Genomic DNA, 12,725 nt, shown 5'->3' with positions numbered 1-12,725 from the left:
AAATTTGAACAACCCTTCAATACAATGGATGTTAAGGGGGGAATATCGTAATAGTCAAGTTCCCTGACAGTCCAAGAACACAAGCTTGACTTATTTACAAATCAAGTTTATCTTTCACAGGTTACTATGTGGATTTCACTGCTAGCCAACAGCAGTACTGCATGGCTGGATCCAGATTTGATAGTTGTCCATAAGCCTTCTTCAGGGTCTAGATCAGATGTGTCAGTAGATGTTTCAAGCTTGGAACATTGCAAACATCAACTTTCAGTGTGTACACAGTTGAATCATTTGGAAAATGAGGATGATTCAATGACACGAAATATTATGAATAAAATGAAAGTGGTTGTTGAGAAAACTGGATGTTTCTAGCAAGGAATGAAGGTAAGTTTGGTTGAAGTGTGAACCTATTCTGTCTCAATAGTGTAGCGGTCAGGGCACTTGCCTGGTAGGTACCTGAATTAGGAAAGTGTAACTTCCTCTACCACAAATGAAAAGAAAAAAAAAAAAAAATACTGGTTCATTTCTTGTTAGGGTTAGGTAAAGGATTTTGTGCCCACTATTTATCATTTGAAAAATGATGTGGGTGACAACAGAAATCAGTACTTGCAGGAAGGAACAGTTGTTGTAGATTCAGATCTGGATGGGGATTGTTGAGTTTTGGTGTATTTTATAGCAGGCTTGATGATAGTACATTATTATTTGAGAAAAAAAAAGCTTAATTTAATGTTGTTTATTGCAGAATTTTGAGCTTCCAAGGGGTGACATCAAATCTGTACCACTCATGATGACATTGAATGATGTAGACTTGAAAACCATCAATACATACTTAGAACATCCTACGTACAACAATTTTTTATCAACTCTTGTTGTGTTGGATCGTGTATTTAGTGCAAAAACTTACAAGCTGGGCTCTTCTAAGCTTCAAGATGATGGTGTCCCTGGCAGTACATTGATGGAGAGTAAAGAGAGATGGGTCCAAATAATATTTAACATAATCATGAGCTGTATGAATAAAGAGGTAAGGCATATTAGTTTGAAGAGAAAAGCAATTAATCAACATGAAATGTTAGTAGTTTTGATTAGTATGTGTAAGAATTGCGCTTTGGACCACTTGTTTATTTATATTAGGTAATTTTCAAGTCCACACAAGCTGGGCCATATTTAGGGGGGCTCAGGTTTTTGCTCCTTTTATACATCACTGTTTGGACTCTTGCCCCAACCCTCGGTAAAACGCTGGATACAGGCCTGTACACAAGTACCTACATATCTAAGTATTAGTGTTTTTTGTCAAATAGGAAGAGGAAGTAAATGATTCTTAGGGTTCAAAATCTCTCTTTTTCTACCTCTTTCCTAAAGAAAAGAAAAAAAAACCTCAATTGTTTCTATTTTAGACAATGCTTGTGGTGACATCTCTTATACTTGGATTATTCCTGTTGAAGGCCATGATTTTTGGCGCAGATGTGAGAGTGCTGATGTCATTGTTCTTAGCTGCTGTATTTTTTGCTGGCTTTTTGTGGAACTGGTGCTTCATGTATCAAGTAAGTCAATTTTTGTTTAACTCACCAAAGTTGATCAAACCCATTATGCCAACAGCTGTTGGCATATTGGAACTTGTTTAGTCCTAGCCAACATTATGAATAAGGTACATTGAATTGGAAAAAAAAGTAGCAAAGTTTAATCATACCTATACGTAAGTTAAATTTTTCTTTTCTTTTTCTGAACAACAACCTCTTAGTTTAATAGGGGGAACTGTAATAACAGGGGTCTTATCATTAAAAAAAAAAAAAAAAAAAAAAAAAAAACAAAAAAAAAAACCAAGGATTGGGGGGGGGGGCAAAAAAAAAAAAATTTAAAAAAAAAAAAAAAAAAAAAAAAAAAAAAAATCCAATAAAATTTTTAAAAAAATTGGACGGCAGCTTGACTCGGGGTCTTTCTGGCCCCAATAACACGCCGTAATTGCCGAAAATTGCCCATTAAAAAAGTTAATTTTAATGTGTTAAAAGCAATAAAAATATTCACCCGTACCGAATTTGATAGGGAGGTGCACAAAAAGGGGTGGTTTAAATAAAAAAAAAAAAAAAAAAAAAAAAAAAAAACAGAGGACAGGATATGAGAAAGCTATTGAGAGAACAAACCTTATCTGTTTATTTATTCTGATTAGGACAAAGTTCACCCCTTGTAGGGATTGAACCAGCAATCTAGGGCTTACAAGGCAGATGTGCTACCCTCCAAGCTAACTAGGCTGGCAGATCATTCCTGAAAAGTACTAATGTGTACTTATATAGGAACATTAAGAAAGACATTGTTTAAGTTACAAGAAATAAACATTATTATTATTATTATTATTAGATTTATTTTCCTTCCCATCAGTACTTAATTTTTGCTAGTTATGGTAGTGTTTCCAATAGGTGTCTGCTGCTAGGCTGATAATTTAAGGCTGGTATCTCACTTGGTAAGTGACCGTGAAAGGCTCTAATATTTTCAAATCCTGATGTCTGATTGTAGAAAGCAGTAGTGGATCAACATGTAAAACGAATGCGGTATGAAAAGTTTGCGTCCAGGTGTACACCAGATGACTCGTTTTGGGGATCTGTCAAGGCCCTGTTTGGCTATGTAGGTAAGTAAAACATGGAGCTAGGTAGGTAGCAGACATTCCAGTTTCTTGTGTAATTAATACCTAATCAAAACAAGCTAGCTGTAACAGTGTAACACATAGCAACCTAAGTAGTGTTGTGGTTAGATTGGTGAACAGGAAAAACTTTGACATAGTGCCTAAACTGCCTATCAAAAAAGTTCATTTTGTCTAAAATCATTTTTCTCAATACACCTACTAGTAATACCTACTTATGTACTTACATTATAATTATAATAATCCATTTTCTAGAACTTGGAATCACATCTCTGTACGAAATTTTGAGAACAAGAAAGAATTTCAATTGTGTTGAGCATACCTTATGTCCATCACAAATATCATTCCCCAATAATTAATGCACCTTTTAATTAAGGCCAGTTAATTTTATTGACCTCTAGATACAAGTACTAACCTCCAGATTCAAAGTCCGACGCGTTAACCACTACCTCTGAGGTAAAAAACATTCGAGCTTATTTCAATTTTTTCTTCTTCTTTCAGCCACGCTTGACGAGTGCACAGAGTACTACAGGGGCCTTGAGATTGATCCTCTTATCATGGTGCCCCCGACCCAGGCCTTATCTGAAACCATCACTATGCTCATCATACATCCTTCCATACTCATGGCTGAGGCCATGCAAAAAATCACTAGAATTCTATTTGGTAAGTTTTTGTGACTCTTTTTTTAAATCAGTATAGTACCTACCATTAGTAACAAATGCAATAAATAATATCAGTTTTATTATTATTATTATTTTTCTTGGTTAATAAGATTTTAATTATGGAAGAATGAGTTTCAATCAGTAATAATTTGTAATTAATAATTACTTAAGTGGACAAATAAAATTAACCACTCATCGTTAATTACATGTATTGTTTCTTCTACAGGTAACATGGTGTGGGGTATTTACTTTGGCACACCATTAGTTATGCTCATATTTGGTATCATGTTTATCACATTCTTCATCATTCTCACTGGGCGTCGTGTGAGGTTCAAGATTATCTACCTAGGCTCCCTCGAAGTGGGCTCACAGTTTGAGAACTTCTACCATCGTCCGGGTCTGACTCAAGGAGAGGACTCTGTGAGATCCCCAACAGCACTCCCTGCACCACAGAGGTCAACTGATGAAACACAAACACCAACTAGTGGAGCGCAGAGTTCAAACCAGACAGACATTCCTACTGGTAGTGCAAGTCAACCCAGTCATACATCAACCAGCACGACTCACACAACATCCAATGCAAATATCCACCCGTCTGTTTCCCATACTATGCCTCACACACACTATGTTCCGTGCACGGGCCTTACACCATCATGTGGATTGCACAGTGCTGTGCAACAACCGCAAGTCTTATGCCAACACTCACAAGTGAGTTCTTGCTTCAGAAACCCATGTAGTTCTCATTTCTCATTTGATTCTCATGGTGAGAATTGCCTCTCATCTCGCACCGCAAGGAGAAACCCGCGCACAAAGCGCAATAGTGATAACACAAGAATAAAATTCCCTTTAAGAGACATGACGGATTTGTTGGCAAATGAAAATTCGACGGAAGGGTGGACTGGTGGAAATTCGAGACAAGACATGGAAGATTTCATCTATGTGAGAAGACGAAAGCTGTCGTACTAGTCTCTTTAGTGGCTGTACCATGTTGATTGCACCCGTCCTAGACGGATCACTGAAGTCAAGCTGGTTGGATGATCATCTGGGACGTCACTCACATATTGTCTTGTGAGGCCAGTAGAGTGGGTTGAAATCCCACAATACGGTGAAGCAGAAAATATTGATATGCTCTCATCTGTTAATGGGCTGCAATTCACATGCCTAAAAGTCTCTCTTCTGTTTGTGCAGGTAATGGATACCAAATTTCTACCTATACATTAGTATGCAGTAGGTTTAGTAGGGGAACCTTGGTGGCCAGGTGACAGATGAGTCTGCACAGTGGTCTGCAAACTGGAGGTCCTGGCTTCTATTCTTAAATTAGAAGTGCACTCACCTCCATGAATACAATCGAGTACTGTAAGTGGTTAGCTAAATACTTGGAAGGAATGAAGTGAGGTTCTAAAACAAGACTAGAGCCCGTTCTCCCTTTATTCCTTTAAGTCACCCATCCATTTATTGGCCTTGCTCGGCGTAGCTTAACATAGGTGACGCTAAAACCGGTCTTGAAATAACGACTGAAGTGTTATCTAAAACAAAAACTTTCTTCCTTTGAGTTCACAGGTCGTCGCGACAAATTTCGAGATCAGAGCTCATTTGTGTTAGAAAATGTGAAAAAAAAAACCCAAAAACCAGTTTTTTTGGCTTTATGGTTCTCTGGACAAAATTTGCACCACCATTTTCGTGTTCCCGGTAAAAAAAAAAAGACCTTTAATTTGATATATAGGTCGACCAGGTTTGGATAAGTCCTTCTATGGGGACAGACAGACGACACCGAAGCGAATACAATAGTCCGTCCCTTATACCTTTTTATTACTATTGTAATAATAAAGGAAGGACGGGCTAATGAAGGCCAAGTTACTTATGTAGACTTACATTTGTTCAACCTGGTGAACTTTTTCAGGTTGGGGTGTAGGTGTACCCATGTTTATTTTGTGGAGGGTTCTAATCTCTTTAATCTTTTAAACTCTGTAAACTCTCTGACTACCTAATAATCCACAAGAAAAAGCTACTGTAGTGGTAGACTGATTCTGACAACATATGGGTTCAGATAATCAGATGGCTTACCTAATAATCCACAAGAAAAAGCTACTGTAGTGGTAGACTGATTCTGACAACATATGGGTTCAGATAATCAGATGGCTAATTCTCAATTTCTCACTATGGCTTTGAGTTTAGATATTCACTATACCCATTATAAATGAGGTTTTTTTTAGATATTTTTTTCTCTAGATCTATATTTTTTGTAATTTTATATTGTATTTTAAAATGTTCACTGTGTGATTTTTACCTTTATTAAAACATTTTTGAATTCCAGAACTATTGACTCCATTGCTCTTTTGTTTAATACAGGACCTACATTTAATAAATAAAACAAAGTACTTAGGTACCTAGTATACCTACCTATTTTTATTATTTTAGCTAAATTTGTCAAGTGAAAACATAGTATCTATCTTTCCAACAAAATCTTTACCATACCACTTGACATGTATCTTGTTTCCAGAAGATTAAAAAAAAAAGACAGTGAATAGATTAAACAAATACCTACTATTTGGTAGGTATGCCAATATATTTTATAATTTTAATTTGACCTTAAAAAGATGCAAAAATATAATTTCAATAAATATAGTGGATTGCTAGGGTAAATGGGCACTGAAAAAATTTGGATTTGGTGTGATACGTAATTTTGGCAGTTTGGTATGCCCATGTGTAACATCATCATTGAGTGCAGTTCTAAGTCTTATAATTATATGAAAGAAGTGTGTGCCTAGGTTTGATGACTTGTACAATGGCAAAAAATTGACTCAAGTATTGTCAAACATGAACCTGAAAAGGAAGATAACCAAAGAATCTAGGTTATCACAATCATCATACAAAATGTTTATTAGAATCCTTGGAGGAAAGCATTCCTGCTTTGTAAGTACTAAGTTGTGAGAACCTGAAAAGGAAGATAACCAAAGAATCTAGGTTATCACAATAATCATACAAAATGTTTATTAGAATCCTTGGAGGAAAGCATTCCAGGCTTTGTAAGTACTAAGTTGTGATGTTGATTCCCACCTAGGCAAACTTTAACCTAAACAAGTGTTTGATCTTGGAACAGCTGGCTTTCTCCTATTCTGTCTTCCTTCTCTCTTTATTTTTGGGATCATAAATAGCAATTACAGTTCCCTCGATTAAATTTCTTTAAAAATAATAATAATAATAAACAAAGGGCATTGTTCAAGAACAACAAAAATGCAATGGCTGCTTGCTGTGTGTTATAAAAACTTCAAGCATGCTAGTCTTCTCCCTTTGATTTATTTAACCTCCAAAAATTTCGTGGAAGGTTGTGCCATTGTATCCAACAACATCTGTTGAAGAGTCAATGTAAGAGATGTACATTCTGTCCTTGGGAATACCCAGAGTTTTCTCAATGTGAGGAAAGAGTACTGCTGAATGTTTCTTGTTCTCTGCCGTCCCCAGTTTGCCAATGCTCATTAGACTTGCTATGGCCGCAGGTGCATCACTACCGCCAAATACCAAGTTGACATCAGGGACAACTATCACTGCAACATAGTTTTCTGGTTTTCCAAGAGTTTTGGCAACTAGAGCTCCTGTTTCTTTACCAAAATTTGCAGGGATCTTCTCCTTGGGAATGTTGGTTTCAATGCGAAACACAGGCATGTCTACAGTACAGTATTGACAGGAAACACCAAACACAATAAGAGGAAAACCACTTGAATTTAATTAAAAATACCCTTGGAAATGTTCTGAACCGGCTGGCTCTCTTATCAGTCTTATCACATAAATGTTACGATTTTTAATTTCTTTGAGATCTAAATGATCAAAACCGACGGACATTGTTGCTATCACTTTCAGATCAGCTGAAATAGAATATTCAATTGATATAATTACATGACACAGACATGGTGAAAAATTCAAGTACCTATGTTCATACAGACTACATAGATTTCAAAAAAAAAAAACTAGTAATTAGAACCATAAAATGCATAAGGAAGACTTTCTTGATAATTTCAATAATCAAATCGAATTCTTTGCGGTAAATATTTTGTCTATTGCCCATTGCATACTGAAACAAATAATACTAAAATCAAACCAATCCTACAGCTATTATAACATTGTTCGAAATTCGGAGTTCGCCCATACCACAAGAGTGAAACATGAAAATCCGACATCTCCACTAATATTTATTCTATTGCACATTGCATACTCAAATAATATCACGGCGTTCGCACAAATTTCAATCTTACCCACTGTGAATACAACCCAGGCACTTTATGGTTTTCTGGACAAAATTTGCACCACGACTTTCGTGTTCCTGATAAAAAGACCTTTAATTTGATATATAGGTCGACCAGGTTTGGATAAGTCCTTCTATGGGGACAGACTGACAAACAGACCAACAGACGACACCGAAGCAAATACAGTGGCCCGTCCCTTATACCTTTTTATTACTATTGTAATGATAAAGGAAGGATAGGCTAAAAATCAACATCAAGCGTGGTATGGATATGGATTGGTGATCAATCAAATCAAAATCATGAATTATTTGTGGTAAAGCAGAGAGATTCTTCTCAACTTTTGTGGGTATCACAGCACTACTAAGGTCAGGTAGACCTCATGACAGGTACACCTGATCAGGTCTACCTGACAGTGTATGTGCTCATCAGATATCAGGTAGCAGGTAGACCTGACAGACAGACCTTTTTGGCCATACCTGTCAGGTATACCTAATTGGGTGACTCTTCTCAACTTTTGTGGGTATCACAGCACTACTAAGGTCAGGTAGACCTCATGACAGGTACACCTGATCAGGTCTACCTGACAGTGTGTGTGCTCATCAGATATCAGGTAGCAGGTAGACCTGACAGACAGACAGACCTTTTTGGCCATACCTGTCAGGTATACCTAATTGGGTGATCTGATTAGGTGTACTTGTCAGGTTTACTGGCTGTAGACCTGATAGTTGGCTAGCCTTAGGTCAGCCACTCATTATTCAGTGTGCAAGTCTAATGTGACACCCACTTGGCCTGGTTTCAATTTAATACTAGTTGGCTAGCCTTAGGTCAGCCACTCATTATTCAGTGTGCAAGTCTAATGTGACACCCACTTGGCCTGGTTTCAATTTAATACTCATGAAAAGATGCCTGCAAAAATTATGGCCATTATTAATAATAATAAACTATTTTCTTTTTTAAAACTATCTCAATGAGGTGGTAATGGTTAGTTATACTCACATGCATTTTTCAATACATCTGCATCAATTTTATCATTCAATGAACAAAAGACGGATGCATAAGGAGTAAGAATAACTAAAAATTTCACGATTCTAAGCAATGTACAGACAAATCTACAATTTTATTTATATAGATGAAAAGATGCCTGCAAAAATTATGGCCATTATTAATAATAAAAAACTTTTTTTTATTTGTATTTATTAAAGTGTTCTAACATTAATAAAAAACTATTTTCTTTTTTAAAACTATCTCAATGAGGTGGTAGTGGTTAGTTATACTCACATGCATTTTTCAATACATCTGCATCAATTTTATCATTCAATGAACAAAAGACAGCGCGAAGTATGGGATATGAAGTCAGAATTGTTTCGTGAAATAGCTTTGACCTATAACTATTGTAAACGGGAACGTAACTGCCTATAAGGATTTTTTATTTCAAGAGGTTTGATAGAGGGAACTTTACAACGGAAGGGGGAATGAAAGGAAATAAGAACGGATTATTTTCATCCCGAAATCGAAGAGAGGACAGGACAGAAGAAGCCAGCAGTTCCGAGTTCTGCCAATTTTGGTTATTGTTCTCGTTATTGTCCCTGGCAAAAAAAAAAGCGATGATTTAGCAAGAGTTTTTTGCATTATGAGCAGAGTAATTAGGAAGTGAGATAATGGTTATTAATATTATGTTGAAAATGACTAGAACTAGAACTGACTTAACTATTGTTCAACAAACATCTACCAATATGTTATAACTTGACAAAAGACACCAAACTTTCCTTTTAAAGCAGATGTCAGTTCTTCTTTGTTAATTCCTACACTGGAATTCCATGTATCCAACTCAAAACTGAAAGCAAGAATAAAATGTGAAAATAAGAAAGAAATAATTCAGTGATGTGATGTACTGGGGGGCTGGATGTTCCAAATTTTCAGAGTCTCACCTACAGTAAAGGAGAAAAGTTACACTCAACTTGGCTGGAGGTTGCAGTTCTAATTTCAAATACATGTGCCTACTTAAAGTAGTGTTAAGAACTACCTATGTGTTAAATGTATCACTTACTGTTCTTTCAAAAGGTTGACTCCTTCCTCAGGGTAATCATTTCTGGTCAAGAACACACTTGGTTTAGATGAAGCCATCCTAGTTGCAACGGTTGCAGAGCAGGTTCTAAACAACACCATAAAATTGAGTGTGGATTTAGCAAGAGTTTTTTGCATTATGAGCAGAGTAATTAGGAAGTGAGATAATGGTTATTAATATTATGTTGAAAATGACTAGAACTGACTTAACTATTGTTCAACAAACATCTACCAATGATGTTATAACTTACAGGGTGAGGTCAAATAAAATTGCATTTTAAAATTAAACCTGTGTGAGGTGTGCATATATGATAGGACTAGTCTACGAGAGGAAAAAACTGGGAAATGCATGCATTATTAAATTTACAGTATTATGTTTAATAAGGAAAACACCCAACACCAGAATGATATACAAGTAAAAGTTGGCAAAGTTCAAGGAAGAAGGAAGTGAGATTCAAGGCCCTTGAAACTTTGGACAGACACTACCTTTACCTAATCTTAGAAGAAATAAACTCATTCAATTCAGTCAATACCCAAATATCTAGGTAGTTTTTTGAATTAATTGCTTTATTAATCAAAGAGAACGTCTTACTCCTTATCAGTTAATGAGCTTATCAGCAAAAACACAAAAGGAAGAAGGAAGTGAGATTCAAGGCCCTTGAAACTTTGGACAGACACTACCTTTACCTAATCTTAGAAGAAATAAACTCATTCAATACCCAAATATCTAGGTAGTTTTTTGAATCGATTGCTTTATTAATCAAAGAGAACGTCTTACTCCTTATCAGTTAATGAGCTTATCAGCAAAAACACAAATGCACAAATTTTTGTTCGGTCCATGTTTTGTTTTGGGTTGTACCTATATTTAAAAATTTGAATTTTGCCGCCGGTCATTTTTTTCATTGCCACAGAGGTAATAGAAAAAGCTCGTTTTGGACGATGACGATTTCTCGCTGGGAAAATTGGTACCAATCTGATAATCACCATGGAAACGCATCAACAAAAATTGGGTACCTGAGGGGTTTGGGTTTCATTTTCATGGATTTTCTCACTGGTTCTTTCTTGGAGGAATGAAAAGTCTTGTAAATGTTAATAAAGTAAAATAAGTTTTAATCGTACCTATGTAGGTAGTAACAGGTAAGAATGTTTAAATGATCGACCGAAGCGACCTTAGGTAGATATATCTACGTAGGGTTTCCATTTCCATACTAGAAGTAAGTTACCTAATGTTCCTACTTACTTGAGTAGTATATAGGTATTTTTCTTGTAGGCATGATGCTGCGGAAAGCCGAGAAAAAAGTCGCTCTACCCCCAGGGGGTGGCCAAAAGAAGTCCATCTCTACGTAGGGTTTCCATTTCCATACTAGAAGTAAGTTACCTAATGTTCCTACTTACTTGAGTAGTATATAGGTATTTTTCTTGTAGGTAGGCATGATGCTGCGGAAAGCCGAGAAAAAAGTCGCTCTACCCCCAGGGGGTGGCCAAAAGAAGTCGATTGAGATTTTTTAATTGCCCAAAAAAGAGTCAATAGATAATTCTAAATTTTAAGGAGTGTGTTGAATCATTTACATTGCCACTACGCTATGAATTTTCTTGCGGCTACGCCTCTAATTTTTTTTCATTTATCACATATCACAATCCAGAAAATTTCTCTATCTCACTTTCCTCAATCCTCTGATTACAAAAACAAAAGCGTATTTTTCTCATCTTGAACAAGCGTATTTTTTACAGTGTTGCCAAGCTCCGCATAGTAATGAAACACCTCCGAAAGAAAAAAAACCTCCCTTGAAACACAGTTTTTTTTTTACTTTCCATTATCCTACAAAAAATTATTGTTTTATTGCCGTCAAAGGCCGTCATTTCTTTAAAACTTATCGCACTTCTCAATTCGTGCAAAAAATAATAATACCTATGTAACTACCTATTCGTTTATCTTTCTTTTCCGGCGCGAAGTGTTTCCCGATTTTGAAAATTTGGACCGATTGCAATACTTTCATTACTAGTATAGCTCCGCTATACTGTAGTAATAGAAAGTGTCATAAAATTTAGCGTAGTGCATTAAGCAGGGAACGACATTTGTGACAAGCATTTATGCTTAACACAATTAAAATTCCTTTTTTTTAGAAGGAGGAGAAGAAGAAGAAGGAGAAGAAGACGAAGAGGAAGAAGAAGAAGGAAAAAAAAATACGAAATAAGTACAAAGCAGCAGAATAAAAATTTGTAACTCGCTTTGTTCCTTCAATGGTGGAAATCCTCCATTTTTCAGGAAGAGCAAAGAATGCGACTCAAACTTCAGCGGGAGAAGATGAAATACGAGAGGGAGTTGAAGAAACTGGAAGAGGAGCGCCGATTGGACAACCTGAGAGTGGTAGAACAAACCAAGCTGGCACTCAAGAAGAACAAGGACGGTTGGAAAGCTTTGGACAGTGCCTTGCGGTTGGCAGATGTAAGGTCTTCAGTTTTCAGGGTTGGAAAAAGAAAGAAAGAAGAGAAAGAAAAAAAAACTTTTAAACTTCAAGTAGTAGTAGTAGGTACCTACTTAGGTTTTCACATATGTACAGCTTACAGTCCTACATACCAATCCATTCCATATACATATCACCCTCGATGTTTTTTTTTTTTTTTTTTTTTTTTTGTATAATCCAAAGAAATGTGTTTAGTTCTTGGTGTAATATGAGTAAATGTTGGTATAAAATGAGTAAATATCAGTGTAATATGAGTAAATATTGTTGTAAAATTAGTAAATATCAGTGTAATATGAGTAAATTTTGGTGTAAAATTAGTCAATATTGGTGTAAAATGAGAAAATATCAGCCTAATATGAGTATTAATGTTGGTGTTTCAGGCGGGCAGCACACAAATGAGCGAGCGAAACGAATCTCCCGAAACCGAAGAAGATTATGAACAGGCTGAAGATATGGTACGTTCTATTTTCTCCCTAAATATACGGGTGTTCCCGAAAATAATTTAAAACCGTTTACAAAATAAATTAAGGATATTATAGTCAACTTTAAATTTACCTAGTCAGGGACCCAATCTTGAAAGGGATAATGTTTAAATTACCAGAAGACTGTATTATTAACTTGGTCTAAATTAAAACAAAACAGAGTTTGAGGTCTTCCAACCATT

At 36.0% G+C, this 12,725-nt stretch overlaps 4 protein-coding genes across 4 annotated transcripts in view; 2 read left to right on the top strand and 2 right to left on the bottom strand.

The window, feature by feature from the left end:
- The first annotated feature begins 371 nt into the window (after positions 1–371).
- LOC103511648 lies at positions 372–4,753 on the top strand. The gene is made up of 6 exons (XM_008476376.3): positions 372–381; positions 740–1,018; positions 1,392–1,538; positions 2,506–2,617; positions 3,131–3,292; positions 3,518–4,753. Exons 1-6 carry the CDS (start codon positions 376–378, stop codon positions 4,255–4,257), a joined length of 1,446 nt encoding a protein of 481 aa, XP_008474598.1. The 5' UTR covers positions 372–375; the 3' UTR covers positions 4,258–4,753.
- A 1,063-nt stretch (positions 4,754–5,816) lies between these two features.
- On the bottom strand, positions 5,817–7,079 carry LOC103511645 (macrophage migration inhibitory factor homolog). Its single transcript, XM_008476372.3, has 2 exons — positions 6,227–7,079; positions 5,817–6,114 (listed from the first exon to the last, which is right to left on the bottom strand). Exon 1 carries the CDS (start codon positions 6,952–6,954, stop codon positions 6,592–6,594), a length of 363 nt encoding a protein of 120 aa, XP_008474594.1. The 5' UTR covers positions 6,955–7,079; the 3' UTR covers positions 5,817–6,114; positions 6,227–6,591.
- Positions 7,018–10,453, bottom strand: LOC103511652 (putative 2-hydroxyacid dehydrogenase SERP1888). Its single transcript, XM_008476380.2, has 5 exons — positions 10,375–10,453; positions 9,580–9,684; positions 9,289–9,366; positions 8,811–8,863; positions 7,018–7,154 (listed from the first exon to the last, which is right to left on the bottom strand). The coding sequence occupies exons 1-5, from the start codon at positions 10,434–10,436 to the stop codon at positions 7,018–7,020; spliced, it is 435 nt and encodes a 144-aa protein (XP_008474602.1). The 5' UTR covers positions 10,437–10,453.
- A 1,414-nt stretch (positions 10,454–11,867) lies between these two features.
- LOC103511646 (histone-lysine N-methyltransferase, H3 lysine-79 specific-like) overlaps positions 11,868–12,725 on the top strand; it is a 10,480-nt gene continuing 9,622 nt past the window's right edge. Inside the window, exon 1 of the mRNA XM_008476373.3 lies at positions 11,868–12,042. Within this exon, the coding sequence (XP_008474595.1) occupies positions 11,875–12,042 (168 nt within the window). The 5' untranslated portion in view covers positions 11,868–11,874. The remainder of the gene's footprint in view (positions 12,043–12,725) is intronic.

This window comes from Diaphorina citri, unplaced genomic scaffold (assembly GCF_000475195.1).
Source record: "Diaphorina citri unplaced genomic scaffold, Diaci psyllid genome assembly version 1.1 scaffold736, whole genome shotgun sequence".
Taxonomy (NCBI): Eukaryota; Metazoa; Arthropoda; class Insecta; order Hemiptera; family Psyllidae; genus Diaphorina; species Diaphorina citri.
The sequence above is the reverse complement of the archived record's forward strand: the minus strand, read 5'-3'. Positions and strand labels throughout refer to the sequence as shown.